This window comes from Salmo trutta, chromosome 12 (genome assembly GCF_901001165.1).
Source record: "Salmo trutta chromosome 12, fSalTru1.1, whole genome shotgun sequence".
In the NCBI taxonomy this organism is placed as follows: Eukaryota; Metazoa; Chordata; class Actinopteri; order Salmoniformes; family Salmonidae; genus Salmo; species Salmo trutta.
In genome coordinates, this window is record NC_042968.1 from 55566714 (window position 1) to 55592709 (window position 25996).

The window sequence follows — 25996 nt, forward strand, 5'->3', positions numbered from 1 at the left end:
AGCTTTTCTTTCCAGACACTTGGGTCCAGCCAGGTTTTTGTTAAATACTTTGTGACAAATGCAATACAATGACAAAATGTGCTGCAGTGTTAGTTCCTAATGTATTGTTAGAGGGAGGTCATTTGTTCCATAAGGTCTTGGATAAGGATCTATGTTTTGGACACTAGTGAGAGTGTTGATAATGCATTGTGTATAGAGCTGTTTCACTTTCTTGTACACTTAGGGGAAAAAGGTGCTATCTAGAACCTAAAAGGGTTCTTTGTCTGTCCCCATAGGAGAACCATTTGAAGAACCCTTTTTGGTCCCAGGTAGAACCCATTTGGTTCCAGGTGGAACCCTTTTGGGTTCAATGTAAAAACCCTTTTCACAGAGGGTTCTACATGGAACCCAAAAGGGTTCTTTCTACCTGGAAGTGGAACCAAAAGTTTTTTTTCTTATAAGTGACAAATGATATCGTGTTGGTGGCCTGGACTGACCTGGCACGAGAAGGTTATTTTCCACATTATCTCTGGTTCACTGGAGAGAGAAGTAAGAACCATATTCTATTGAAACCTGCTCCTTAATAACATACAACAGATAACATTTCCACAACCATAAAATCAATCATATTTTCATACCAGCTATCTTCTAAAATGTTGTGAAGTGATGAAAATGGAGCACTTGTCAGGATGACATAGTTTTAATAGGTTATACTGTCTGCAACTTTAATAGCATCATAAATCAGGTTGAAAAAGACGTGTCTAGTCGTTTTCCTATCTTAGTTCACCTGCGTATCGGCCCTTACTGGTTTTGTTTCCTAGACTGAGGACTCACATTGTGCTTGTCTTGGCAGCTGTGTTACATTGTCATCATTCCAACTTGCATCCCTTTCTCAGGGGCCATGAATCAACACATACATGAGCATTTAGCTAGATGTTCCTGAGAATCATTTCTATCTCACAACCACACCTGTTCCAAATGCACCAAAGACAATGAGCTGCTACATTTTGGAATTACCAAACGGTATGGTGAAATCAAGATTCACCAGTTCAGGTAATGTACAGTTGACGTGGGTGATGTCATGTGACAGAAACCCGAGTCATTCACACTTGACCTCTCAGGATATTGACATTTGAAAATATTTGGGTACATGACCAGATGTCAAAACTTGTGTTCCTTCTGGTTTTGACGTGTTTGTCCTCTATTGTGTAGAGAGTGACTGGTTAGTCATTGTTTTCATAAGCTAGTCTCCTCAGGCCCAGTGTCTGGCTAGGGGCCAAAATCAGGTTTCTTACACACAAACGCACTGAAGAGTAGAGCGGTCAGGGTTAGGAAGACGTCACAACACCTGGGGCTTTTTCAAGGTGAGTGGCGTATGCAGGGCTCTAACTTTTTTTTTTTAGGTTGGGAAAATATTAATTTAAAAGCAGTCTAGGCGCACCAAATATACATTTTTTTTTTTTAAATTGAGATATAGCAAGAGATCAGTCATTAATTAATTTCTATGATCATTGATCTTTTGAAAAATATATTTCCTTCTTTCGGTGCCCCCAAATGTTTAGATATACTGGTAAAGTAACCAGGTTGTTAGCTAGCTAGCTAATGAGGTAACATAACTGAACAAGGTGTAAACAAATGCCTGTGAGTGGTTTTGGAGCAACCCACAACATGGTTTATGAACAATGCCTAAAAACAACCTTTTTGGTCCACCAACCACTGTGGCAGGTAGATGAAAAAATCTACCAGCCACTCATTACCTGCCACTTATAATTATTACCAACCAATGCATTTATTTGCCATAGTAACACCAACAACAAATACGGTTTCTCAGTTTTGTTTTTCTAAATTTCGGATTTCCCCCAGATTTTCTTCAGGTTTTCACAAAAAAAAATCACTTATTTTAATTGAACATCCAATTTAGTTGTTTTTCCAAGTCCACAACAATCCTTAAACCACATCAGGAGATGACCTTTGAGGTCTGGGAAGAAAATAAAAAACATATTTTGGAGGGTATAGTTGCCCTTTAATTTAATTTGCGTACCTCTAGAGACAGTTTTTTTGCATGGAGTTTTTTTCTGTACCGAATGCACAATAGCAGAGTTTGCAAAACAAAAGACCACCCGATTTACACAATTCCACATGACATTATATCATTCTGCCAGGGTATGCTGCTTTGCAGTTAATGGTGTGCAGTTACCGGGGTAACGGGGCTCTCCCGTGGTGTCTGAAAAGATGAGAATCTTCAATGTCTCCTCGCTAGCAGTACTTTCCAACTCAAACTAACATTGGAAAACAACCTAGCATGTGAACAAAACAAATGTAAATATCCAAGAAACACAAAGACAAAGTCACACTGAGTATGTTTACATGAGCACTAATAATCTGATTTTATACTGATTATGGCAGTAGGCCGAGTGTGGCGTTTGTCATGTGAACACTTTACTCTGCTAATCTTAATTGGTGTCAATTCAAAATTAAAAAAAGCAGTTGTTTCAATCTTTTTAATTATTAAGACATGTAAACAGCTTAATCTGTGTTCTAGCAGTGTATTTTATATGCTCATGTGCCAACAATGGTAGTGCAAGCCTCCCTCTTTTGTGTGAGTGAAGAAAGTGCGGGGAAAATGAATAGTTTTCACATACAGACTTTATATGTACGATCTCAGAATCAAATAGGCTTTTCAAACATTTATTTAGATTGGCGATTTTCTGCGTTTATTTAAATAGGGACTATGCAGAAATGTCCATCTTTTGCCTGGTTGCTAAAATTCGAATAATTCGCCTAATTTCAGTTTGTGACCAAACAACCTTTTTTTAACTAGGCAAGTCAGTTAAGAACAAATTCTTATTTACGATGATGGCCAGGGGCAGGACGTCAGGTTTTTACCTTGTCAGCTCAGGAATTCGATCCAGCAACCTTTTGGTTACTGGCCCAACACTCTAACCACTAAGCCTACCTGCCGCCCTATCAAGTATAGTATAAAGAATCATTGTACCATCTAAACCGCCGTGAAATATAATTTCCATAACCAAAAATATTGTATTTTCAGCTGTTTTGAAGCTGGTGTACAAATTAAAGAAAAAAATAAATAATAAATAAACTTAAGGGAAGCATAGAAATATTGCATATAGAACAGATCTACCGCTTCTTAGACTTGCTTTCAATGAGAATGACAGATATATAGTTCACATTTCTATGTGAATTTGGTCAGGTCACCTAAAAGGTTACATATTGCAGGTTTAAGTCCCATCAGGGAGCCTGATTTCAGATGTGTCCATTAGTGATGTGCAGGTTGACTCATAACCCACAGTCACTGTGGTTATATCCGCGGGGCGGGTAGGTTTAGAGTCATCAAATATTATTTTATCTGGCATTAGTACGTAATTCTAGGCTATAGGGCCTAACTGTACGCGCATCAAATAGCCTACACATCAATCACCAAATGCTTTTGGGAACGGGCGAAAAAAAGTTAACATCTATTCATGGAGGCAAAAAAGATAATGTCGGAGTTTAATTCAATAAGAGAAAAGCTGCGAAATGGAGAGTAAAGAGTAAGTAAAGTAAAGAGAAGGGAGGGGCAGAAAAGTAATGTTTTGAAAAGTTTTGGTGAAGTGGTAAAAGAGGATTATAGCAGTGTGATGATTGTGAGGCACTATACCATTTCGACAGTCACAAGATGGATTTCAAATAGGCTTGAACTGTAGCCTACTGGTCAGATGGGTTAAATAGAATCTAAAATCTGGACACTGACTGTAGGTCTATAACCTCTCACATAGCCTTATAAACTCCTGCAGAATTAAGCATTTCTTGCAGGTGAACAAACAGCTGACCCGCGCACCACAAGTGTCCATATAAACGGGATTATTAGGGAAAATCATTCTTCTTGCAAAGCATGCAAACGTTTTAAACAAACTATTATATTGATCTGACTATCCACAATAATCATATTATTGTGTGCATTAAACCTTGAGGGGCTATCAAGATTAACCAGTGTGAGGGAACAAACCTTGAGGAGGGAGTATTAGGCAGAAAGGAGGAAAAGCGTAGAGCAGCACCCTTGGCCAAGGGTGTGCCAGAGTGTCCACCCTTAGTGGTGCATCTCCTGCCAGGGCAAAGAACAGCGGGCAGTGTGCGTCTTTGTACTATGTGAAGAGATCTATGGTGTCTCGACCGTATCTATCCCAGATCTGGTTCAGCACTTGGGGATCGAACCTCCAATCCCCATGTCGAGCCTCCAATCCCCTAAAATACCTTGACTTTGTTGTCCTTAAGCCATTTGCCACAACTTTGGAAGTATGCCATGGTCATTGTCCATTTGGAAGACCCATTTGCGACCAAGCTTTAACTTCTTGACTGATGTCTTGAGATGTTACTTCAGTATATCCACAATTTTCTTTCCTCATGATGCCATCTATTTTGTGAAGTGCACCAGTCCCTCCTGCAGCAAAGCACCCCCACAACATGATGCTGCCACCCCCGTGCTTCACGGTTGGGATGGTGTTCTTCAGCTTTCAAGCGTCCCCCTTTTTCCTCCAAACATAACGATGGTCATTATGGCCAAACAGTTCTATTTTTATTTCATCAGACCAGATTACATTTCTCCAAAAAGTACAATCTTTGTCCCCATGTGCAGTTGCAAACCGTGGTCTGGCTTTTTTATGGCAGTTTTGGAGCAGTGTCTTCTTCCTTGCTAAGCGGCCTTTCAGGTTATGTCGATATAGGATTTGTTTTACTGTGGATATAGATACTTTTGTACCTTTTTCCTCCAGCATCTTCACAAGGTTTTTTGTTGTTGTTCTGGGATTGATTTGCACCAAAGTACATTAATCTCTAGGAGACAGAACGCGTCTCCTTCCTGAGCGGTATGACGGCTGCGTGGTCCCATGGTGTTTATACTTGCATACTATTGTTTGTACAGATGAACGTGGTACCTTCAGACATTTGGAAATTGCTCCCAAGGATGAACCAGACTTGTGGAGGTCTACAATTTGTTTCTGAGGTCTTGGCTGATTTCTTTTGATTTTCCCATAATGTCAAGCAAAGAGGCACTGAGTTTGAAGGTAGGCCTTGAAATACATCCACAGGTACACCTCCAATTGACTCAAAATATGTCAATTAGCCTATCAGAAGCTTCTAAAGCCATGACATAATTTTCTGGAATTTTCCAAGCTGTTTAAAGGCACAGTCAACTTAGTTTATGTAAACTTCTGACCCACTGGAATTGTGATACAGTGAATTATAAGTGAAATAATCTGTCTTTGAACAATTGTTGGAAAAATGACTTGTGTCATGCACAAAGTAGATGTCCTAACCGACTTGCCAAAAGTATATTTTGTTAACAAGAAATTTGTAGAGTGGTTGAAAAACAAGTTTTAATGACTCCAACCTAAGTGTATGTAAACTTCCGACTTCAACTGTATATGCGACAACGCAGATTTCCTCCCAGAGATCATGGTTAGCCGTCCCGATGCATAGGAGGTTGCCCATCTCCTGTAACAGCTCCGACCTGGTAGGCCATCAGTAGGGATGTGTTATTAAATCAAATGTTATTGGTCACATATTTATTGTGGATGTAGCAAAATGCTTGTGTTCCTAGCTCCAACATTGCTGTTATATCTAATAATTCACAACAATACACACAATTCTAGAAGTAAAAGAATGGAGTTAAGAAATATATCAGTATTAGGACGAGCAATGTCGGAGTGGTATTGACTAAAATACAGTAGAATAGAAACCAGTGTATACATATGAAATTACTAAAGCAGTGTCGTCGGCAAACTCAGAGTCCATACTGAAAGTGCCACAGACTCGTAGACCTTCTGGAGGATTGAGACTGAGAAGTGGTCCATCTTTCCAGGAAGGGAAATGCTGGTCAGAGAGGAGACACAGCTGGGGTTGTGGTGGTTGGCCAAGGATTGCTCCACAACCGGAGTCTTGCTGAAACCCAGCACCTCCATGCCCTGCATGTCCAAAGCTGCAAACTCCCTAGTCAGGGCATTGCTGTACAGGGGTTTTTCCTAGTTACGTTTGGCTAACGCCAAACAGGCTGGGACCGTCGGGAGGAGTTGCTTCCCGGGATTGTGCGAGAGGGGATTCTCTTCTCATCGAAGCAGACCCTCTCGGCGTTGCCGCCCCCTTCAGGTGCATTCCACCCAATATTGAGTTTGGCTGCAGCCCGCTTGCAAACATCAATAAGCCAGTACTTCTTATTGGGTTTCAATGCTCCGCTTAGGGCACTGGAGGGCCTTGAGCCCTGGGCTTGGAGTTCCTCTTCCCGATTGTCTTAGTCAGGGAAGAGACGACTAATACGGTCATCGTCATCATCTTCGATAACGAGCTCCCCCTCCCCCGATGTGTGTTTGTCGAACAGCGGGTGGAAGTTCGTGGAGGGAGCTCAGGAGGTCTGGGGTCGGGGTTGTGGAGTTTCCTCCTCGCCCGAAGGCTATGAGGAAGAGGAGCCTCGAGGAGGGGCTGCTTTACGCAGTCTCCGTTTGAGGTCGGTCCTCGGCAACTCCTTACAATGCACGCAGGACACCGGGTGAGCGAGAGCCGTCAGTGCATGTTCTTCCCCCAAGCAGGTGATACACGAAGTGTGTATCCTTGCCAGCTATCATAGTCCCACATGGCTAGCCGGTGCCGGGGCAGGGGTGTGCAGGTGCTGTGCTCGGTTCTCCTTGAGTAGGGGTAGCAGGTTCCATAACTCTGAGGGACACACAATGGTTTTATCCTCGAGTTAAAGGGATACTTTGGGATTTTGGTAATGAGGCCTTTCATCTACTTCCCCAGAGTCAGATTTTTGTGTCTCTGTGTCCAGTATGAAGGAAGTTAGGGGTAGTTTCACAAGCCAATGCTAACTACCGTTAGCACAATGACTGGAAGTCTATGGGTATCTACGAAGCGAATTCTACTCAAAGCAAATCTTTCCTTTCGGTCAGTACTCACGTTCGGTAGCGTTATGCCTTGCAGTTCTCCTGAGAACAGTGAAGCAGGAAGACAAGGATCAAGTCGTGCTGAGGAAAGCTTAGAGAGCGAGAATGACCAGAGTGCGGGCCGTGGGGACTTATAATGAGTAGGGTCTCTCCTCATTCGCCACTCGACCTGTCTGACTTCGAAAGATGTTGTGTGATTTGGACCTTCCGTAGTGATAGGCTTGTCCAACGATATCCCATAGTGAGATACAGAAACAAATATTTGAAAGAGAATATATAGGTTATTCTACATCAGACAGTGACACACATAAACAGCGACCCTACACACACAAACTGTTACCCTGCACCCATATTACGAAAGTTCCGTTTTCTATCCATAGTTCCGACGTTTTTTTCTGACCCCACAGCCGTGAGAGTGATAACACCATTATAGGATGATAATATCATGAGTGACAATACCAGACAAAAATACCTGGTACAGGATCATGAAAATCACGCCCCAGCCCGTGGCATCAGACACCTTATCTATTGACAAGGATATCCTCTGACAACATTAGCAACCGTCAGTGAAAAGGACAGTGATATTAATTTCCTGTGACATCCATCCAGCACACCACTCAGAGTATCACCTGTCAAAATCTCTGGGTTTTGATGTAATTTGAGGGACTTTTATCATGGAACGACAGTGGAAAATGTAACTCATAAGACAAGGAAGATTTCTTGGTTGCTTTCCTCTTTGATAGCTGTTTCTCATCATTCCCGTGTCTAGACTGAGCTATACCTCTATAGGGCTGACAGCATCTCTCTTTCACTTTGAAGTCATGCAGTATTCACACACACAAACAGCTGAGAGTGTATTCAGACTGGATCAGGTGTATGCAGGTGGCTAAAGTTACACTTTCAGCATAGTGTCCTCCATTCCTGCAACCTGCCACAAAATAGAGAGAGAAACACAGCAAATAATGTACCCTGGAAAGACAGACTGCACACTAAAACCTTCCACTTTTAGCTGATTCTCTAATTCTGGGAAAGTTGAGGTAAAATACATGTCTTCTAGACACCGACAGACAGATTAGATCACTCTTTCCCATGGAGTAAAAAAGAGAAATAGGAAGGGACGGAGGAATGGAAGGAGAGATGGGATAATAATGAAAGGATAACGGTGTTTCATAGAAGACCTCATGTTCCGACATACCAGGATGAAGAGAAGATTAGGTTGTGTTCCGCATGGAGAGTAGAGCATTGTGATGCTGTAGCTCTGACTGCCCAATTTAATAAACTGCTTCAGTACTGGAATTACTGTAGAGAGGAGTTTGGACAAAATCTGGGATATATTTTCATGGCATGCTGATTATTGTTTTGATGATTACAGTGTGTCGTTAATCAGATTTATGCAGGGTTGTTGTTACATATTGGTTATTACAGTTGTACTATGGTTGTAATAATATATATGACCGTGCCACTTTTCTTCTTATTGTTTCATCAGATGCTCAGAACATGGAGCTGAACAGAGGAGAAGTGCCTCTATATGTAAGCACTGCTATACTGTTGTTCATTCTCTGTGTGTGTGTGTGTCCTACATGTGTGTGACTACCTGTAATGTTTCTCCTCAGCTACCTCTCTCTCTATGCCCTTTCATTTTCCCTCTCTCCGTTTCCTCTCTCTCCGTTCCCTGTTTCTCCCTCCGGTTGGTGGTTGACTGACTGGCGTTGTGTTGAGGTTGGGCTGCAGGTGAAATCTAACCCTGGTGTGTTACACTCCCCTGGGATAGAAACCTTTTACATCCGGCCTGGTCTCCTACTGAGACCACTAAAAGCCCATTCTTTTATATGTGTGTGTGTGAGAGACAGCATGTGTGTGTTTTGATAAATAGTGTGCTCAAGTGGTAAGGAAATAGGGCCCAGTAAAAGAGAGAATGACAACTATAAAAGATGAATGTATTGTTTATTGGTTCTGAGCAGGTAGGCCCAGACCTGACTGTCTATATGTTTATTCTAAAGGTCAGTACATGTGTTTTCTATTTGAGGTGAATTAGGAGTGGGTTTTCAGAAGGTCATTTTAAAGCTTCTCATTTATTTTCATTAAATGTGTAATGACTCGCTCTCTTTATCTCTCTCTTACTCTCTCTCCCTCTATCTCGCTCTATCTCTCTCTTACTCTCTCTTACTCTCTCTCTTCCCCTCACTCTCCTACTGCCTTTTTTTTCTCTCCCTCTTCTCCTGTGTGGTAGAATCCTGGGTGGGCCAGCCAACCGGCCGGCCGGCCAGTCGCTGAAGTTTTGCCAGATTTCTGGAGGACAGAGTGAGAGTAGAGTATCAGTTAGTTTTTTTACTAGTTTACCAGTGTTTCAGAGTTGACCTGAAGACATTTTCTTTCTGTTATTGAGAGCCTGGTTGCCTGTTTGGTCTGTAAATCTGGCCACAATAAGCAGTCACTGGGTCACATGGAACACGCAACATTCATGATTCATATCCTAGTTTTCTCTTGTTGTTTAGACCGTTATCGCTGATTACAGAACTTAAATTCTCTAGTGAGCCGTGATGTTTTTACAACACTACTTTGAAGTACTCACAGATACTCACTTACTCTTACTAGAGTTGACTAGGTTTTACCATGTTTCAGTTTAACTCTCACTGGTATATGTCTGTATGGCCAGAAATGTACCATAAAGGTTGAACCTACACATCTGTCTTACAAGGTGAAGTGTAGTCTCATAGCGGAGGCATAGCGGAGACATAGCGGAGGCAGGTCATAGCTCTGCCACTGCAGCACGGCTCCTCTCACCTCTGAATGAGAGCCAGACTTAAATGCTCTGCTTTGTGGATGTAAGCTGTGCTATATTTCACTCATTTAAAGAGTTATTATAACTGGCCTGTAAAAGTTTTATGGTGTAGCGGACCTGCACAAAGACAACATAGAGCCTTGCCTCTCACCACACCAGAAAGTCCACAATCAGTACAATGAACAAACGGTAGTATTGATAGAAGTTCTCACTGTGTAACTACCTATGTCTGGTCTGAAGAGGTGGTTTGTGGTTTGTGCTGTGTGTGGAACCTTCAGACTGCGATTTACTGAGTTTGAATGAGATGAAGTGTGTGTGTGTTTTGGGGTGTGTGTGGTATGTGTGAGGTGATCTGGCAGTGCTTTTGTTGGCTGGCTATGAGAGATTACCAGGTAGACGACTGGCAGACCGCTGGTGATTTGCGTTAGTGGAGGAGAATGTGAGGGATTCTATTTAAGTGATAATGCCAGAGAAGCCGGTGTTGGGTGGATATATTGCCACGGGTGTTGTGCGGCCCGAGACGAAGTCGAGCCAATATATCCTCCAAACACCGGCTTCAAGGGCGTTAGCACTTTTATGCAACGTATTTTCATTAAAAACGTTATTTTGATGAATTTATTCCTGCCATTTCATCCTTCCACAAGATATAGTCCCGACACAAATCTACCAAGCCGGCTGGTTGTTCGTTCTATCGGTTCGGTTGCCAGAGACACGACTCAGTCATTAAGTCTTTTTGTTCTGTATCTATGGATGCAACCCAGTCGTTTGTCCTAAAAGTTCTATTGCCATACAGGCTGGCAACGTTCTTATTCCTTGCTTACTAGCTAGCCAACTACGGAAAACTTACAGTCATGTCAAACAGTGCAGCCAGAATAACAAAAAAGTATCAACTTTGTCCAGAATTGGCGACAGGGAGAAAATCTGCTTTTTTTCCCCAGCAGCTTTTTTTTCAGCTGATCCTGCAATTCCCAAAAATTATCCACAGATCTGAGCGAAAATGTTGCGGTGTGAAAAAATACTCTGATTGTCTAGCTTTTATTTAGATGATTTCTAGTTCTCAACGATCATATAAAAAAAATATTTAGGTCAATTATCTTTTCTAAATACTTTGTCTGGGTTTAGTCATTTTTCTGTACACTGAAAGCATTTTTCCATCCCAAAAATGGCTTAAACAAATAAAAAATAAAAAAATGATTTGGTGTGGCTGCCGCTAAATTAATACAGGGGAAACACTGAATCTTTTAGTGTATCAGATAATGAAGTTCGTGTTTTTGCCATGCCTGGTTTACCATACTGGGATTAACAGGAAAGTCTCACCATGTCTTTCCTCTATCACTGGATGATATGCAGCTCAAAGTAGAGCAATAGATGTCACGCCCTGATCTGTTTCACCTGTCCGTGATTGTCTCCACCCCCCTCCAGGTGTCGCCCATCTTCCCCATTATCCCCTTTGTATTTATACCTGTGTTCTCTGTTTAAAAATGTTTGTACAAACTGGCCATGACTGACCCAGCACACTTGGACCAGCTCCGCAACGCCATCTCCTCCCAAGGAGCCACCATTGGTAGGCATGAGGAGTTGCTTCACGGCCTGATGGGAGGGTTCCAGGCCGTGGCCATACGTCACGACCTAGCTTTGGACGCATTGCGGGAGCAATTCCGTGGGTTGCCTACTAGGCAGTCTACCACAACGGTAACCTCCCAGCCCCTCAGTAACCTGGCTGGTAGCTGCGCCGTCACCCAGGTTTCCCAGGAACCCCGCTTACCTCCCCCGGAGCGCTACGATGGAGATTCCAGAACCTGACAGGCCTTTCTCTCCCAGTGCTCCCTCGTTTTCGAGCTGTAGCCTATTTCGATCCGCTCGAGGATAGCGTACATCATTATGCTGATGTCAAGGAGGGCATTCGCCTGGGCCATGGCGGTGTGGGAGCAACAATCTGCCATCTGCCTCAGTCTGGAGGTATTTGTGGCAGAGGTGAGAAGTTTTCGAGGCTCCGGTGTCCGGGAGAGAGGCTGCCCAGAGGTTACTCCAGCTTCGGCAGGACTCCCTCAGTGTGGCAGACTATGCAGTGGAATTCCGCACGCTAGCAGCGAAGGGTGCCTGGAACCCTGAAGCGCTGTTCGCCACGGAGTATCGGAGGAAGTAAAAGATGAGCTTGCAGCCCGGGAACTACCGACGGATCTCGACTCACAGATCGATGGACGGCTACGGGAACGCAGAAGGGAGAAGAGGTTTGATTGCGGTCCCAATCGCTCACTCAAGGATCCCACCTAGTATCTGATGGACTCCAGAAGTCCCCGGCGTCTACGTCCCCGAGAGGATCCGAAGCTTACCCTAGTTCCTCCGAAGAATGCCGATTTACCTCTTCCCGAGCCGATGGGCTAGGCTCGGTAGGGTTAGGCTGTCTCCAGCTGAACTGGTACGCAGACTTAACACCCAGAGTTGTCTGTATTGAGGTACTGCCGGTCATTATGTGTCTACCTGTCACTTCAAGAGACCTAACTCATTGGGAGGAATGAGTACTCTGGTGGGTCCTGAGGACAATTTAGCTTCCCCCCTACTCGCCACCCTCTCCATGCCACCCTGCTGTGGGGTGACCAGTCCAAGTCTCTCCAGGTACTCATCGACACGGGGGCCGATATGAGTCTTATGGACGTTACCCTGCCGTCCGAGCTGGGCATCCCCACTCAACCCCTCTCCTTTCCCATGAATGTTAGAGCGCTGGACGAGCACTCTATAGGCTGGGTCACCCACCATACCACCCCCATCAACCTACGAGTGTCGGGAACCACAGCGAGACGATCCAATTCCTGCTAACTGAGTCTCAGCAGGTTCCTGTGGTATTGGGATTCTCTTGGCTCCAGCGACACAATCCCTCGATTGACTGGTCTACTGGTGCCATCGTCGGCTGGAGCCCGTTCTGCCACACTCATTGCCTGAAATCAGCTCGGCCTGCCCCGGGATGTCTTCCTGGGTGCTTGGAAATTGCACCAGATCTCTCCGCCATTCCTGTGGAGTACCAGGACCTCCGGGAGGGGTTCAGTAAGGCCCGGGCCACTTCGCTTCCGCAACACCAATCAGTAACCAAGGATGTTAAGCCGGATGCTCTGACACGCCGCTATAGCCCCGCGGCTACACCCCCGGAAGCCGAGACCTTTCCCCCCTGCTCCAAGATCATTAGCCCCTCTGCTGTTCATCCTCTGTTGCCCTGTACCCTCTGTATACTTCCTACTTTTCAGGTGTCTAGATGTAAACCCATGTCTCACAGCCCTTTGCTAGGTGGCGTCCCTAGAGGGGGTGGGTACTGTCACACCCTGATCTGTTTTACCTTTCCTTGTGATTGTCTCCACCCCCCTCCAGGTATCGCCCATCTTCCCCATTATCCCCTGTGTATTTATACCCATGTTCTCTGTTTGTCTGTTGCCAGTTCGTCTTGTTTGTCAAGTCAACCAGCGTTTTTCTTAGTTCCTGCTTTTCCCCAGTCTCTCTTTTTCTCGCCCTCCTGGTTCTGACCCTTGCCTGTCCGGACTCTGAGCCCGCCTGTCTGACCACTCTGCCTGCCCCTGAGCCTGCCTGCCGTCCTGTATCTTGGCCCCACCCCTCGACCTCTGCCTGCCTTGACCTGTCATTTGCCTGCCCCTGTTGCTGTAATAAACATTGTTACTTCAACACAGTCTGCACTTGGGTCTTACCTGAAACGTTATAATAGAGGCCTTTTGGATGCAAGCAACTATGATAAAACACATTAAGTCTACTACATAATGTGTGTTGCTACATTGCACAGAAGACCCGCTAATACAATTCTAATCTTCTGCACCAATCATCCAGTGCAATAGCCTTGGGACAAGGTTTTTAAAGACTTACATTTAGACATGATGGTAACTTTCAATTTTGTGTATCGTTCTTCAAACATGGTACCAGTAGGTTTGCACAAAAAAATTCAGGTTACTTTAACAAAGAAGTCCCTATAATGCTTATGATGCCATGCGAGTTTGAGTGTCAGTCATTTTGACTTTTACATTAATGTGTCATTAGTGTGCTAGATTTGTTCAGAGGTATGTGGCTCAGGCAGTGTACTGTAACATTTCTCTGTTCCGATGTGCGCACACACACACACAAAGCCACCCTGAAGGCCTCAGTGGGATTCACATTCTGGAATGTACATTAAGGTTCCCTTTGCCTTGTCATGTGCATAGGTATAAAACACTGTTTTATATCTATGGTCATATATGTCTTCCTTATCGTTCTGGAATTATTTTAGTTTGTTTGTTTGGCTTGATTGATTGTCATTGAGTAATCTTGAAATGCATTTGGGTGTAGGATACTCATATTTTTAATTTTTACCTTTTATTTAACTAGGCAAGTCAGTTAAGAACAGATTCTTATTTTCAATGACGGCCTAGGAACAGTGGGTTAACTGCCTTGTTCAGGGCAGAACGACAGATTTTTACCTTGTCAGCTCGGGGATTCTTTGATCTTTCGGTTACTAGTCCAACGCTCTAACCACTAGGCTACCTGCCGCCCCAGAGGTAGCCTGCTGTATAGGTGCTGAAAGTTGGTATGGCAGTTGAAATGTCAGAGTTCTATGTTGGAATGGGAGAGTTCTAAGCACTCTGGCCTCAGATCTTTGATGTATCAATGGCGCCGGAGAAGAAGGCTGATGTTTTACGTGTTCCCAACCGATTGGGCTTTTTGTTTGTTTATTTGCAACTTATTTTTTAACTTATTTTGTACATAATTTTGCCGCTACCGTCTCTTATGACCGAAAATAGCTTCTGGACATCAGGACTGTGATTACTCACCACGGACTAGCAGAATCCTTTTTTCCTTTAACGAGTCTGACGAGCCCGACACAAATTATATACGACTTTCTCGGGAACAGGCCAGATCCCCATGATTTGCGTGAAGAAGAGGCGGAGAAAAGGGGCTAGAGGGTGGGCTGCCTTCTGAGCATTCGTAGACGATCGAATAAACCCTCACTTCCTTCCATTCTGCTAGCAAACGTGCAATCTTTGGAGAATAAAATCAATGACCTACGCGGAAGATTAAACTACCAACGGGACATTCAAAAATGTAATATCTTATGCTTCACAGAGTCGTGGCTGAACGACGACACTATCAACATACAGCTGGCTGGTTATACGCTGTACCGGCCGGATAGAACAGTGGCGTCTGGTAAGACAAGGGGCGGCGGACTATGTATTTTTGTAAATAACAGCTGGTGCACGATATCTAAGGACATCTTGAGCTATTGCTTGCCTGAGGTAGAGTATCTCATGATAAGCTGTAGACCACACTATCTACCTAGAGAGATTTCATCTGTATTTTTTGAAGCTGTTTACATACAACCACAGACTGAGGCTGGAACTAAGACAGATGAGCTGTATTCCGCCATAAGCAAATAAGAAAATGCTCACCCAGAGGCGGTGCTCCTAGTAGCCGGGGACTTTAATGCATGGAAACTTAAATCCATTTTACCAAATTTCTATCAGCATGTTAAATGTGCAACCAGAGGGAAAAAAACTCTGGACCACCTTTACTCCACACACAGAGACGCATACAAAGCTCTCCCTCGCCCTCCATTTGGCAAATTTGACCATAATTATATCCTCCTGATTCCTGCTTACGAGCAAAAATGAAAGCAGGAAGCACCAGTGACTAGATAAATAAAAAAGTGGTCAGATAAAGCAGATGCTAAGCTACAGGACTGTTTTGCTAGCACAGACTGGAATATGTTCCGGGATTCCTCCGATGGCATTGAGGAGTACACCACATCAGTCATTGTCTTCATTAATAAGTGCATCGATGACATCGTCCCCACAGTGACTGTGAGTACATACCCCAACCAGAAGCCATGGATTACAGGCAACATCCGCACTGAGCTAAAGGCTAGAGCTGCCACTTTCAAGGAGCGGTACTTTAACCTGGAAGCTTATAAGAAATCCCACTATGCCCCCCGACGAACCATCAAACAGGCAAATCCTCAATACAGGACTAAGATTGAATCGTACTAAACCGACTCTGATGCTCGTCGCATGTGGCAGGGCTTGCAAACCATTACAGACTACAAAGAGAAGCACAGCCGAGAGCTGCCCAGTGACACGAGCCTACCAGACGAGCTAAATTACTTCTAAGCTCGCTTCGAGGCAAATAACACTGAAACATGCATGAGAGCACCAGCTGTTCTGGAAGACTGTGTGATCACGCTCTCTGCAGCTGATGTGAATAAGACCTTTAAACAGGTCAACAATCACAAGGCCGCAGGGCCAGACGCATTACCAGGACGTGTACTGCGAGCATGCGCTGACCAACTGGCAAGTGTCTTCACTGACATTATCAACCTCTCCCTGTCCGAGTCTGTAATACCAACATGTTTTTAGCAGACCACCATAGTGCCTGTGCTCAAGAACACTAAGGTAACCTGCCTAAATGACTACCAACCCATAGCACTCACATCTGTAGCCATGAAGTGCTTTGAAAGGCTGGCCATGGCTCACATTAACACCATTTTCCCAGAAACCCTAGACCCACTTCAATTTGCATACCTCCCCAACAGATCCACAGATGCAATCTTTATTGCACTCCACACTGCCCTTTCCCACCTGGACAAAAGGAACAACTATGTGAGAATGCTATTCATTGACTACAGCTCAGCGTTCAACACCATAGTGCCCTCAAAGCTCATCAATAAGCTAAGGACCCTGGGACTGAACACCTCCCTCTGCAACTGGATCCTGGACTTCCTGATGGGCCGCCCCCAGGTGGTAAGGGTAGGTAACGCACATCTGCCACACTTATCCTCAACACAGGGGCCCCTCAGGGGTGTGTGCTCAGTCCCCTCCTGTATTCCCGGTTCACTCATGACTGCACGGCCAGGCACAACACCAACATCATAAATAATTTTGCCGATGACACAACAGTGGTAGGCCTGATCACCGACAACAACGAGAGCCTATAGGGAGGAGGTCAGAGAGGTGCCAGGACAACAACCTCTCCCTCAACGTGATCAAGACAAAGGAGATGATTGTGAACCAAAGGAAAAAGAGGACCGAGCACGCCCCCATTCTCATCGAAGGGGCTGCACTGGAGCAGGTTGAGAGCTTCAAGTTCCTTGGTGTCCATATCACCAACAAACTAACATGGTCCAAGCACACCAAGACAGTCTTGAAGAGGGCACGACAAAATCTATTCCCTCTCAGGAGACTGAAAAGATTTGGCATGGGTCCTCAGATCATCAAAAGTTTCTACAGCTGCACTATTGAGAGCATCCTGACCAGTTGCATCACTGCCTGGTATGCTAACTGCTCGGCCTCCGACCGCAAGGCACTACAGAGGGTAGTGCAAACTGCCCAGTACATAACTGGGGCCAAGTTTCCTGCCATCTGCCATCCAGGACCTCTATACCAGACGGTGTCAGAGGAAGGCCCTAAAAGTTGTCAAAGACTCCTGCCACCCCAGTCATCGACTGTTCTCTCTGTTACTGCATGGCAAGCGGTACCGGAGCACCAAGTCTAAGTCCAAGAGGCTTCTAAACAACTTCTACCCCCAAGCCATAAGACTGCTGAACATCTAATCAAATGGATACCCAGACTATTTGCACCCCCCCCCCCTTTTACAACCCTGCTACTCTCTGTTGTTATCATCTATGCATTGTCACTTTAATAACTCTACCTACATGTACATATTACCTCAACTAACCGGTGCCCCCACTCATTGACTCTGTACCAGTGCCCCCTGTATATAGTCTCGCTATTGTTATTTTACTGCTGCTCTTTAATTGCTTGTTTCTTTTATTTCTTATTCTTGTCCTTTATTTTTTTAAACTGCATTGTTGGTTAGGGGCTCGTAAGTAAGCATTTCACTGTGAGGTCTACACCTGTTGTATTCGGTGCATGTGACTAATAAAATTTGATTTGATTTCATCAAAGCTGACCCACGAAGTCACTTGTTTTTAATAAGGGCCATTCAGATCAGGCCTATTATGATTCTGTAAGAGGATTAGAACCTGTTTCTCTACTTCGGGTCTACTATGCACTTCAGTGAATAGCAGAACACAGCTCCACTAGTTGTTATTGTACATTATTCAAAGACCAGGGAAGTTAAACTAGGAGGTTGCGTGTGAGTGCGCTTGTTTGTGTGTGTGCATGCGTGCACTTGTATGTGTAGGTGAGTCCTGTCAGCATATCAGATGTGACTTCTTTTTTTCGAAATCATTCTTGTTTTGAGGCTAATAGGCTATTTATTCAGGCCACTTGCTGTTGAACTTGTTGTTGTTGCAGTAGCTCAGGGCAGGCTCCCCTGACGTCACCTGTGTGTGTGTGTGTGTGTGTGTGTATCACTCAGAAAGAAGATCATGCTACAGAGCCCTGATCTAATGACTCCTGATCCCCCAAGAGACCACAGATGGGTTAGCGTGACCTGGCTGTTGTTGTTTTCATCAACATCATGAGAGCGTTAAGTTAAAAGTCATGTTGGTTATAGGCTTTAGAAAAATAGGCTATAATCAGGATGTGGCAGGCCTGGAGGTTGGAGCAGGGCAAAGGCCATTGGATCCACACTGGGGATTGACCTATTCGGATATAGCTGATTCCCACGGGCAGCTCTGGTTTCCGGCTCTGCTTGGCCCAATTTCGGATGTGGTGTACAGTGCGTTTTCGTCAATTCCTGCGCCTACTGGGGATGATGGTTTCTATGATAGTAGTCGTTCCCCTGGGGCTATTATTAATGCAGCCTTTCCAGCGCTGGGTGCTAGCCACTGGATTGGACACATCTCATCTAAATCGGTCGATTCAGGTGTCCTCGGCATGCCTGCGAGCACTTGCCCAGTGGGGAGACCCCCAGGGTACTGTCACAAGCGGTTCTCATGGGCCAGGTGTTATTCTGCAAGGTGGTCACGACAGACACATCCCCCCCAAGGGTGGGGCACACTGTGCAATGGCTACTCGATTCTGAGGGTATGGACTGTGGCACAGAGTGCCTGGCATATCAATTACCTGGAGCTTCTGACAGTGTATTTGGCACTCAGGCTTCTTCTCCCTCGTTGTTGGGCTGGCATGTGCTGGTCAGATCTGACAACATGACGACAGTGGCTTACATCAACAGGCAGGGGGGACCCGGTCTCTCCCTGTCCTCTCTTTGTTACGCTCCCTGTTGCTGTGGAGCAGGGCGCAGTTGCTTTTGCTCGGGTCCAGATCTGCTATCCAGGGTGGTCCTAGGTGGCTACACACCTGGGTGGTTACCCAGATATGGGAGAGGTTCGGCAGGGCCAACCTAGAGTTTTCCACATCGTGACAAAACATGCAGTGTCGTCTGTTTTTCTCAGAGGGACCCGAGCTCTCCGTTGGGAACGAACGCCCTGGCGCTTCAGTTGCCTCGGACCCTCCTTTATCGATTTCCTCCCGTGGAGCTGATTCAGCCCACATTGGAGAGGGTTGCGCCAGGAGGGCTTATCATTGATTATTTTGGCTCCCCGTTGGTCCAGGCGGGACATCCTTATGTTCCTACAGGAGCTTTTTTAGCACGGTCGGGCATTCTCCAAGTGTACATGGCCGCTATCTCAGCGCGTAATGTGGGAATTGACAGAACCACACTGGGTGCCCACCCCCTGTGCTGTTCCTGAACGTCTCAGACTGGTCTCTAAACCTATTACACCTACATGCGTTTTGGCTCTGGTTTCGGGCGGCACTGTGTGCGGCCCCCTTTGAGACTCTGGAGTCGGATCTGAAGATCCTCTCCCACAAGACCTCCCTGCTCATGGCTTTGGCCTCAGTTAAATGTGTTGGGGACCTCCACACATTATCCGTACACCCTTCCTGTACTCAGTTTGCCCCTGGAGACTAAGGTGGCATATAGCAGGAAGGGCCAAAGGTTACCTAGTGGCGAGCAGGCCCACTCCACCAGGGGTCTAGCAGCTATTTAAAGGATTGACTGCAGGGGATATGTATGCTGTGTTGAGTTGGGCATCACCACACAGTTTTGTGAGGTTTTATTGCTTGGATGTCACTGCTCCCAGTGTAGCCCACAGTGTGCTTACAGCTTGGACAGGAGAGGGTCATGAGGCAGGCGCAGGATGCGCATACCCAGGCTATTGCATCTTGCAGGGTTGAGGTCTGGGAGGTCTGCCATGTGCCATTTCATTTACTATCTGTTGAGGCGGGACTCCATTCCCCATAGTTTCATTGGCCTTGTCAGAGCCATTATGAGAGCCAAAGAGCCATTGTGTTGAACACTGCGATGTTTAACAGTGAGAATGGCAGAATGGTGAACTTACTAAATGACTGAGAGTTTGACTGTGTAATATTAGGTTGCTTCTTGTGTAAATATTTTCCGTCTGGATTTTAATGATTTGTAGTTCTTCAATCAAAGTCGCGAGAGTACGACTCCCCATAATTGTATTGTACCTTGTTTCTTTCCTTCAGAGAACAGTAGTTATAGTCCATAATGTAACGTTATGAATGGTGGCCTTGATGAACAGTCACTGGAATGTGTTGATGCGTTGTCTATCTTCTTCTCATTTTCTGTTCTTCTCTCTAGATAGAAAACCAATGAAACCATAATGTGACATCACACAGTAAAACCCTTTTTCCACCCCCCCCTTTCTCTCCCTTTGTCGTTCTCTCTCTCTCTCTCTCTCTCTCTGTCGATCTCTCTTCTCAGGGCCAATTGGAAGTGTGTGCTGTTCTGCAGGTTCCAGATCTAGAACCAGAACAGACAGAGTTCTATGTGGTTTTAGAAGGTTCCAGACTAGCCCATGTTACTGTAGGGAAAAGAACAGAGGATGGAAAGTCTCTGTGCTTCACTGTTCCAGGTGAGCCCCACAATTCCTGGTGCCCATTGATCCCAGATCAGTCTGACAGTCACACACAGGGCTACTGACTGAGGTTAGAACAGAACCCTTAGTTTGATACAGGGTCATTGCCTCCAGTTATCATTAGTTGTTCCCCTTTTATTAAAATTTTAGGTCATAAATAACATGGATTCTAATAAAGTCAGATGTATTCATAGGAGTAGTTTGCCTAACTTAATGAAGACCATGTTGGTCCAAACATTGTTGCTAGATCACAAGCTTCATTTTTGCGAGCAGAAAACTATTCTTGTCTTATTGTGTCCATATTAGGACAGCCTCGGTGTCAGCAGGACTCTCAGACCATATTGTCATATTCCATCATCAGTCGTCTGTTCGTCTCCTCTCCTCCACAGGTCATGACCTTCAGGAGACTGTCTCTGTCACAGCGTATTGCCACACAGAGGGCAGAGCCAAGCCCTGTGGAGGCGGGGCCTCGCTGGACTACGTCTGTGATTTGCCACAGGAAGTGGCCGAGTACCTGCTAGCCAATAGCGACTGTCTGAGTCCCCAGAGCCACCTGGAGGTCCTGAGGAGGGTTTCAGCAGCTCCAGGGGAGGGGAACATGGAGGGAGACAGGAGTGCTGGCTCAGGAGAGCACTATCTGGGGAAGACAGACCAGGAGGATGGCTATGGGGGTGGGAGACCCAGACCTGATCCAGAGGTGGAGTGTCGTCTCAGGGAGATGGATGAGAGGATAACCCAGGCCATGGCCAACCTGGACTACCCTCTGGAGTGGAGCGGCAAGGCCAGCCAACCTAGAGAAGGTAACTAGCTATCCTAGTTATCCACTTAGCCAATAGGCCTATGTCATATAGATTACAGTCAGTAACAGGTAAGGAAGATATGCCCCAAGACAGTTGTCCCTGTTCAGAAAGATAAATAATTATTGAAATGAAACAATGAAAACAATAGCTTCTGTATAGGCTACACAGACGTATTCAGATGAATGCCATCATTTTTCAGTCATAACATTACAGATAGTGCCATGTAATGTGTTCACACACACAGAACAACACTCACTTAACTCAATTTGTACTTACTGTGGCTGGTGCCATGGAACCATGGTAAGGGCAATAATGCAGACTACACATACTCTCTTTCAATGTGCTTATGTTAGGTTCATTGTCACATGAGCCTTTTATATGGTGTTACATTGTCTCTACATGTAAGGGAGGAAATACTATAGACAAACATCATCTCTGGTGCCAGCCTGTTTCTGCATGCAACACAACAACAATGCCACATGGATAACTTGCCAAACAGGTCAACAGAACCACCAGCTGGCAGAGACAGACTGGCACCACTATGGCCAGATTCAAACGAAAGCCTACATGCACACAAAACTCATTATCAAAACTCGTTATTTAACTTTATCAAGCTATTGAAAGCACAAGGATCGTGATAACATTAGTTTGGACTGTGTGTGTCATACTGAGAAGGGAAGAGTGAAGGGAGATAGAGAAAAGCACTCCATCCTAGCCACAGACCAAGTTCACCCACAGCTTCTTACGTAAGAGGGGGGGATTGTGTTTTGTAAATTGTGCTCTTCAATGCTTGCCCGTCTCATCGGAAAGGTCGCGTATTGTCTGTGTGCCTGAGTGTCGGTCTCCACTACGGGACAGGAATCTCAGTACGCTCCGTCTTTCTCGCTCTTTCTCCTTTTCACATTCTCTCTCTCTCTCTCTGTCTCTGTCTCTCTCTCTCTGTCTTTCTCTCTCTATAAATATAATTTGAAGCTTTTGCAAATAAGACAAACATCTGGGGCTCTATTTTCGCTTCCGCTAAGGAGGCGCAAATGTCAAACACATATTAGTTTGCAATTTTGTCATGTAAAAACGGGCATTTTCCAGCCCTTACGCCTGGTTCGGCAATTTACCTGACTAACATCAACTCGCTGGCGCTGAGGTAGGAGGGTTGGGAATATTTGAGGTGTCTTTAAAAACAAGCGCAGAAGTGACATTTTCATGCAGCGCTAATGGGAAGTTTTAAGGTCCACAAAAAGCAGGTCTTAATGTTCACGCAGTTGATAATGTTGCAGCCTATCCAGCCATGACACACAGTGCCCACGGAACGAGAGATGTGCCTTTTGTGCCGGTGAATCTCGTATTCGAAACATAAAAAATAAATGATAGGTTTCCCCCCCCATTTCGTTTAATTTAGTTAAAAACAAGCATAGCCTCCCCTCCCCTTAATCAAGGCTGGCTTAGTAGCTTCACATAAGTGCATTTAAAAAAAAATCCTGCCCATGCATTAGCCAAGCAGCCTATAAATAAAGAGGTTTTAAATGGTCTACTGAGAGGTTTTTGCCCTCATGCTTTTTAATGATTCACAATTCACTTACCTGCGTACTTCATTCCACTTAAGCTACCTGTCCCCATTTTCAAAGAGCGCCTCTCGTCCGATTACCAAAGACACGCTCTTCCAAACTATTCAGTCCTCCTGTAATGCCATGTCAAAGGCAGATTTCTTTTTTTGAATGTGCCTCAACGGTACAATTGACGATAGAATTGGCAGGAGCCTAGTATTTTGTGTAGACGTGCAAATATTATGCTTGAAGACATGTAGGCCTATATGTGCACACAGAGCGACACAGATGTGACTTATGATATCATGTTTCTGACCCCATCCTATTTAGAAATATTGCTGTTATTTTAATAAACAGATTGCTTGTTTTTCCATTTCATTTGACAAAAAAAAGAAGCATAGCCTCCCCTCCCCTCAATGAAGGCTGCATTTGCCAAATAGCAGCCTATCAATAAAGGGTTTGGCTCATTTGACTTCTTTGAAATACATTTTAACCACCAAATCTTTATTCAAAGATCAAGTTTGGGAGCATCAAAACAGTGAGCTGACATTCTTTTTATCATTATTTTAGCCAGCTCCCGTTATAATTTTGGATGTGCGTAAAAGCCTCCAAAGTCGACCTTAATATTATATGCCCACGGGGAGCAATTATGGTACCTATACCTGTCTTTAGACATACTGTAGCCTATTTAAAACAAGTTGTTTTGATTAGAATTAGATTTTTTAAGCTTTATGAATAGTGAATTTAATCTTGCTTATTGACAATGTTCTGATAGTCCATGCCTCTGACATGGCAGATATAATGGAATGTACTGTAGGCCTCGCCCTTATCAGTGCGGATGTTAATTTTAACAATATATTTCCATATTGAAAGCCATGCAATTAGAACTGCAATGTGGACTGCAAACATGTTAAACCTATTTAGCAAATATGGGATAGGCCAACATGCATGTTGTTTCTGTAGGCTCTTTAACAAACTAGGCTATAAAGGATTAACATTCAAACTGGAGTTGATGACAACGCAACACATAAAAGACCCTAAATACTCAATTTTAAGCAACCACATATTTAGCCATGGAGCATGTTCTGACTGGCCAGTGAAGGGCAAACCTTGACACACCTACAACTTGTTTATTCATTAAAACCCAGCCTTTTCGCACCACCGCCAGCTACTGCGGCCATAATTCCGGTTGTGAAAATAGCTCAAATATTTATGGCACACCCCCGAACCTATAGCGCTAGTGCTAAGATTTAGCATTGCATTAGGTTTGTTAAAATAATGTGTCTAAGGACATTTTTTAATACATTTTTTTTGTTGACTGAACTTTGACGTGGAAGGTACAGTATTTTTCCCTCATTTACAGTTCTTGGTCATGGTAATGTGGTACATCGTTAAGCATTTGTGGTACAGTATGAGTAACTGTTGGAACGAACACAGCGTGAGAAAGATATTCAGAGAACGTTCAAGTTTAGGACAGCGATTTAGAATGAAGAGATATAGGCCTATATCCATAGCAACTATAGCTTTCTTTCTTTGTCTTGCTGGAAAGTATAGAGGTTCAATGACCATTGACTGACCTATTTCCCCGCCTAAAAAGTGTCATTCAGTGTGTGTAATCAAACACAACATATGTATGTGTGTGTGCCCTGCTCTGGGCTGCAGCCACCTGGTCCCTCCAACACACTGGCTTCATTAAAACATGCTGAGCAGGTTTAGAGGGTTACCGTATTTGTGTGTGTGTCTGGGCTCTTCTGATGCTCTCTTGCTGGCTTCTGTCAATGTCATGATCAGGATGGGAATCCCTGTCACTCTCAATGTCTCATCTCTTCATTATGAGGAAGAGTTACTGAAGTTGCCTCTCAAATGACACCCCATTTCTGGTCATTAGTAGTGTACTAGATAGGGAACAGGGTGCCATTTGATATGCTGCCTGAATCAAACAGGGGTGAATTCTCCCAAGGACTTGCAGCTAACGTGGTACTTAATTTTTTTCACATTGCCCTAAGATACAAGCCAGTATAATAACTAACACCAGTGTGACATACCTGACCTGCTTTGTTGGTATGCATTCTCCATACAGTTTTATAGTCTAGATAGACTTCACACAGCATGACACCCATCTGGATTGTGTGTTAGCTACAGTAGGCCTACATACGGTACCATGTAGTTCTGTTCTTGTCTATTAATGTTCTGTATTATGTCATGTTTCATGTTTTGTGTGGACCCCAGGAAGAGTAGCTGCTGCTTTTACAACAGCTAATGGGGATCCTAATAAAATAGCAAATACCAAATGTATGTGTTCCAGCTACAGTGCATACCATCTATGTGCATACCATGTACTACTGTGTGTGTGCGCAGTCAGAGTGTATTCCGGCATTCACACCTGACCTGGAGCTAGGATATGTGTGTTTAGGTCTAGAGAGTGGAGTATACACAATAAGTGTGGCCGGTGAAGATATCGTGTGAAGGATACCAGGTTGAGTGATCTATAGTGAAGATGTAAGAGGCCACAATGTTCTTATACGGAGGGCTGGTCACCTCTGGCCTAAATACTGTCTGTATTCATCTATTTTATGGAACACAGTGTTGTCTGTGTCTGCAATGCTATTAACATTGACTACCATGTTATTTTACCCTCTCTTACCTTCTCAATTAAATTAAAATAGGCTTCATTGGCACGGGAAACATGTTTACATTGCCAAAGCAAATACTAAAACAATAAACGTGGAAAAAATCTTCTGAAATGAACAGTAAACATTACACTCACAAATGTTTCAAAGGTATAAAGGCATTTCAAATGTTATATTTTTAGCTATGTACAGTTTTTAAACAATGTCCACATAGTTGAAGTATGGATATCAGGGGAAAATAAATAAACTCTCTGTCACTCTCTTTCTCTCTCTCTCTGCAGAGCACCAGCCCAGGGACACTCTCCTCCACCTCTCCGTGCGTCTGGGTTTGCTCTGTCTCTCCCGCTTCCTGATTGGCCAGCCCAGGGGTCAGAGGGCACTGACCCTGCTAAATGAGGAGGGGGCCACACCCCTCCAGCTGGCTCAGAACGGAGGTGACCACACCCTCTTTATGGCGCTTGCCACGTAAGTCTCCGCCTCTGCATCACAAAAGATTACATCATCATCATGTTTGTTTATTTATTG

General features: G+C 44.6%; 1 protein-coding gene across 3 annotated transcripts in view; it reads left to right on the plus strand.

Moving 5' to 3' along the window:
- LOC115203824 (rho guanine nucleotide exchange factor 28-like) overlaps positions 1–25996 on the plus strand; it is a 103089-nt gene that overhangs the window by 646 nt on the left and 76447 nt on the right. For all 3 annotated transcript variants that reach the window (XM_029768853.1, XM_029768854.1, XM_029768855.1), the window contains exons 2-5: positions 8395–8438; positions 20347–20497; positions 20890–21300; positions 25753–25936. In XM_029768853.1, the coding sequence (XP_029624713.1) occupies positions 8406–8438; positions 20347–20497; positions 20890–21300; positions 25753–25936 (779 nt within the window). In that variant the 5' untranslated portion in view covers positions 8395–8405. The remainder of the gene's footprint in view (positions 1–8394; positions 8439–20346; positions 20498–20889; positions 21301–25752; positions 25937–25996) is intronic.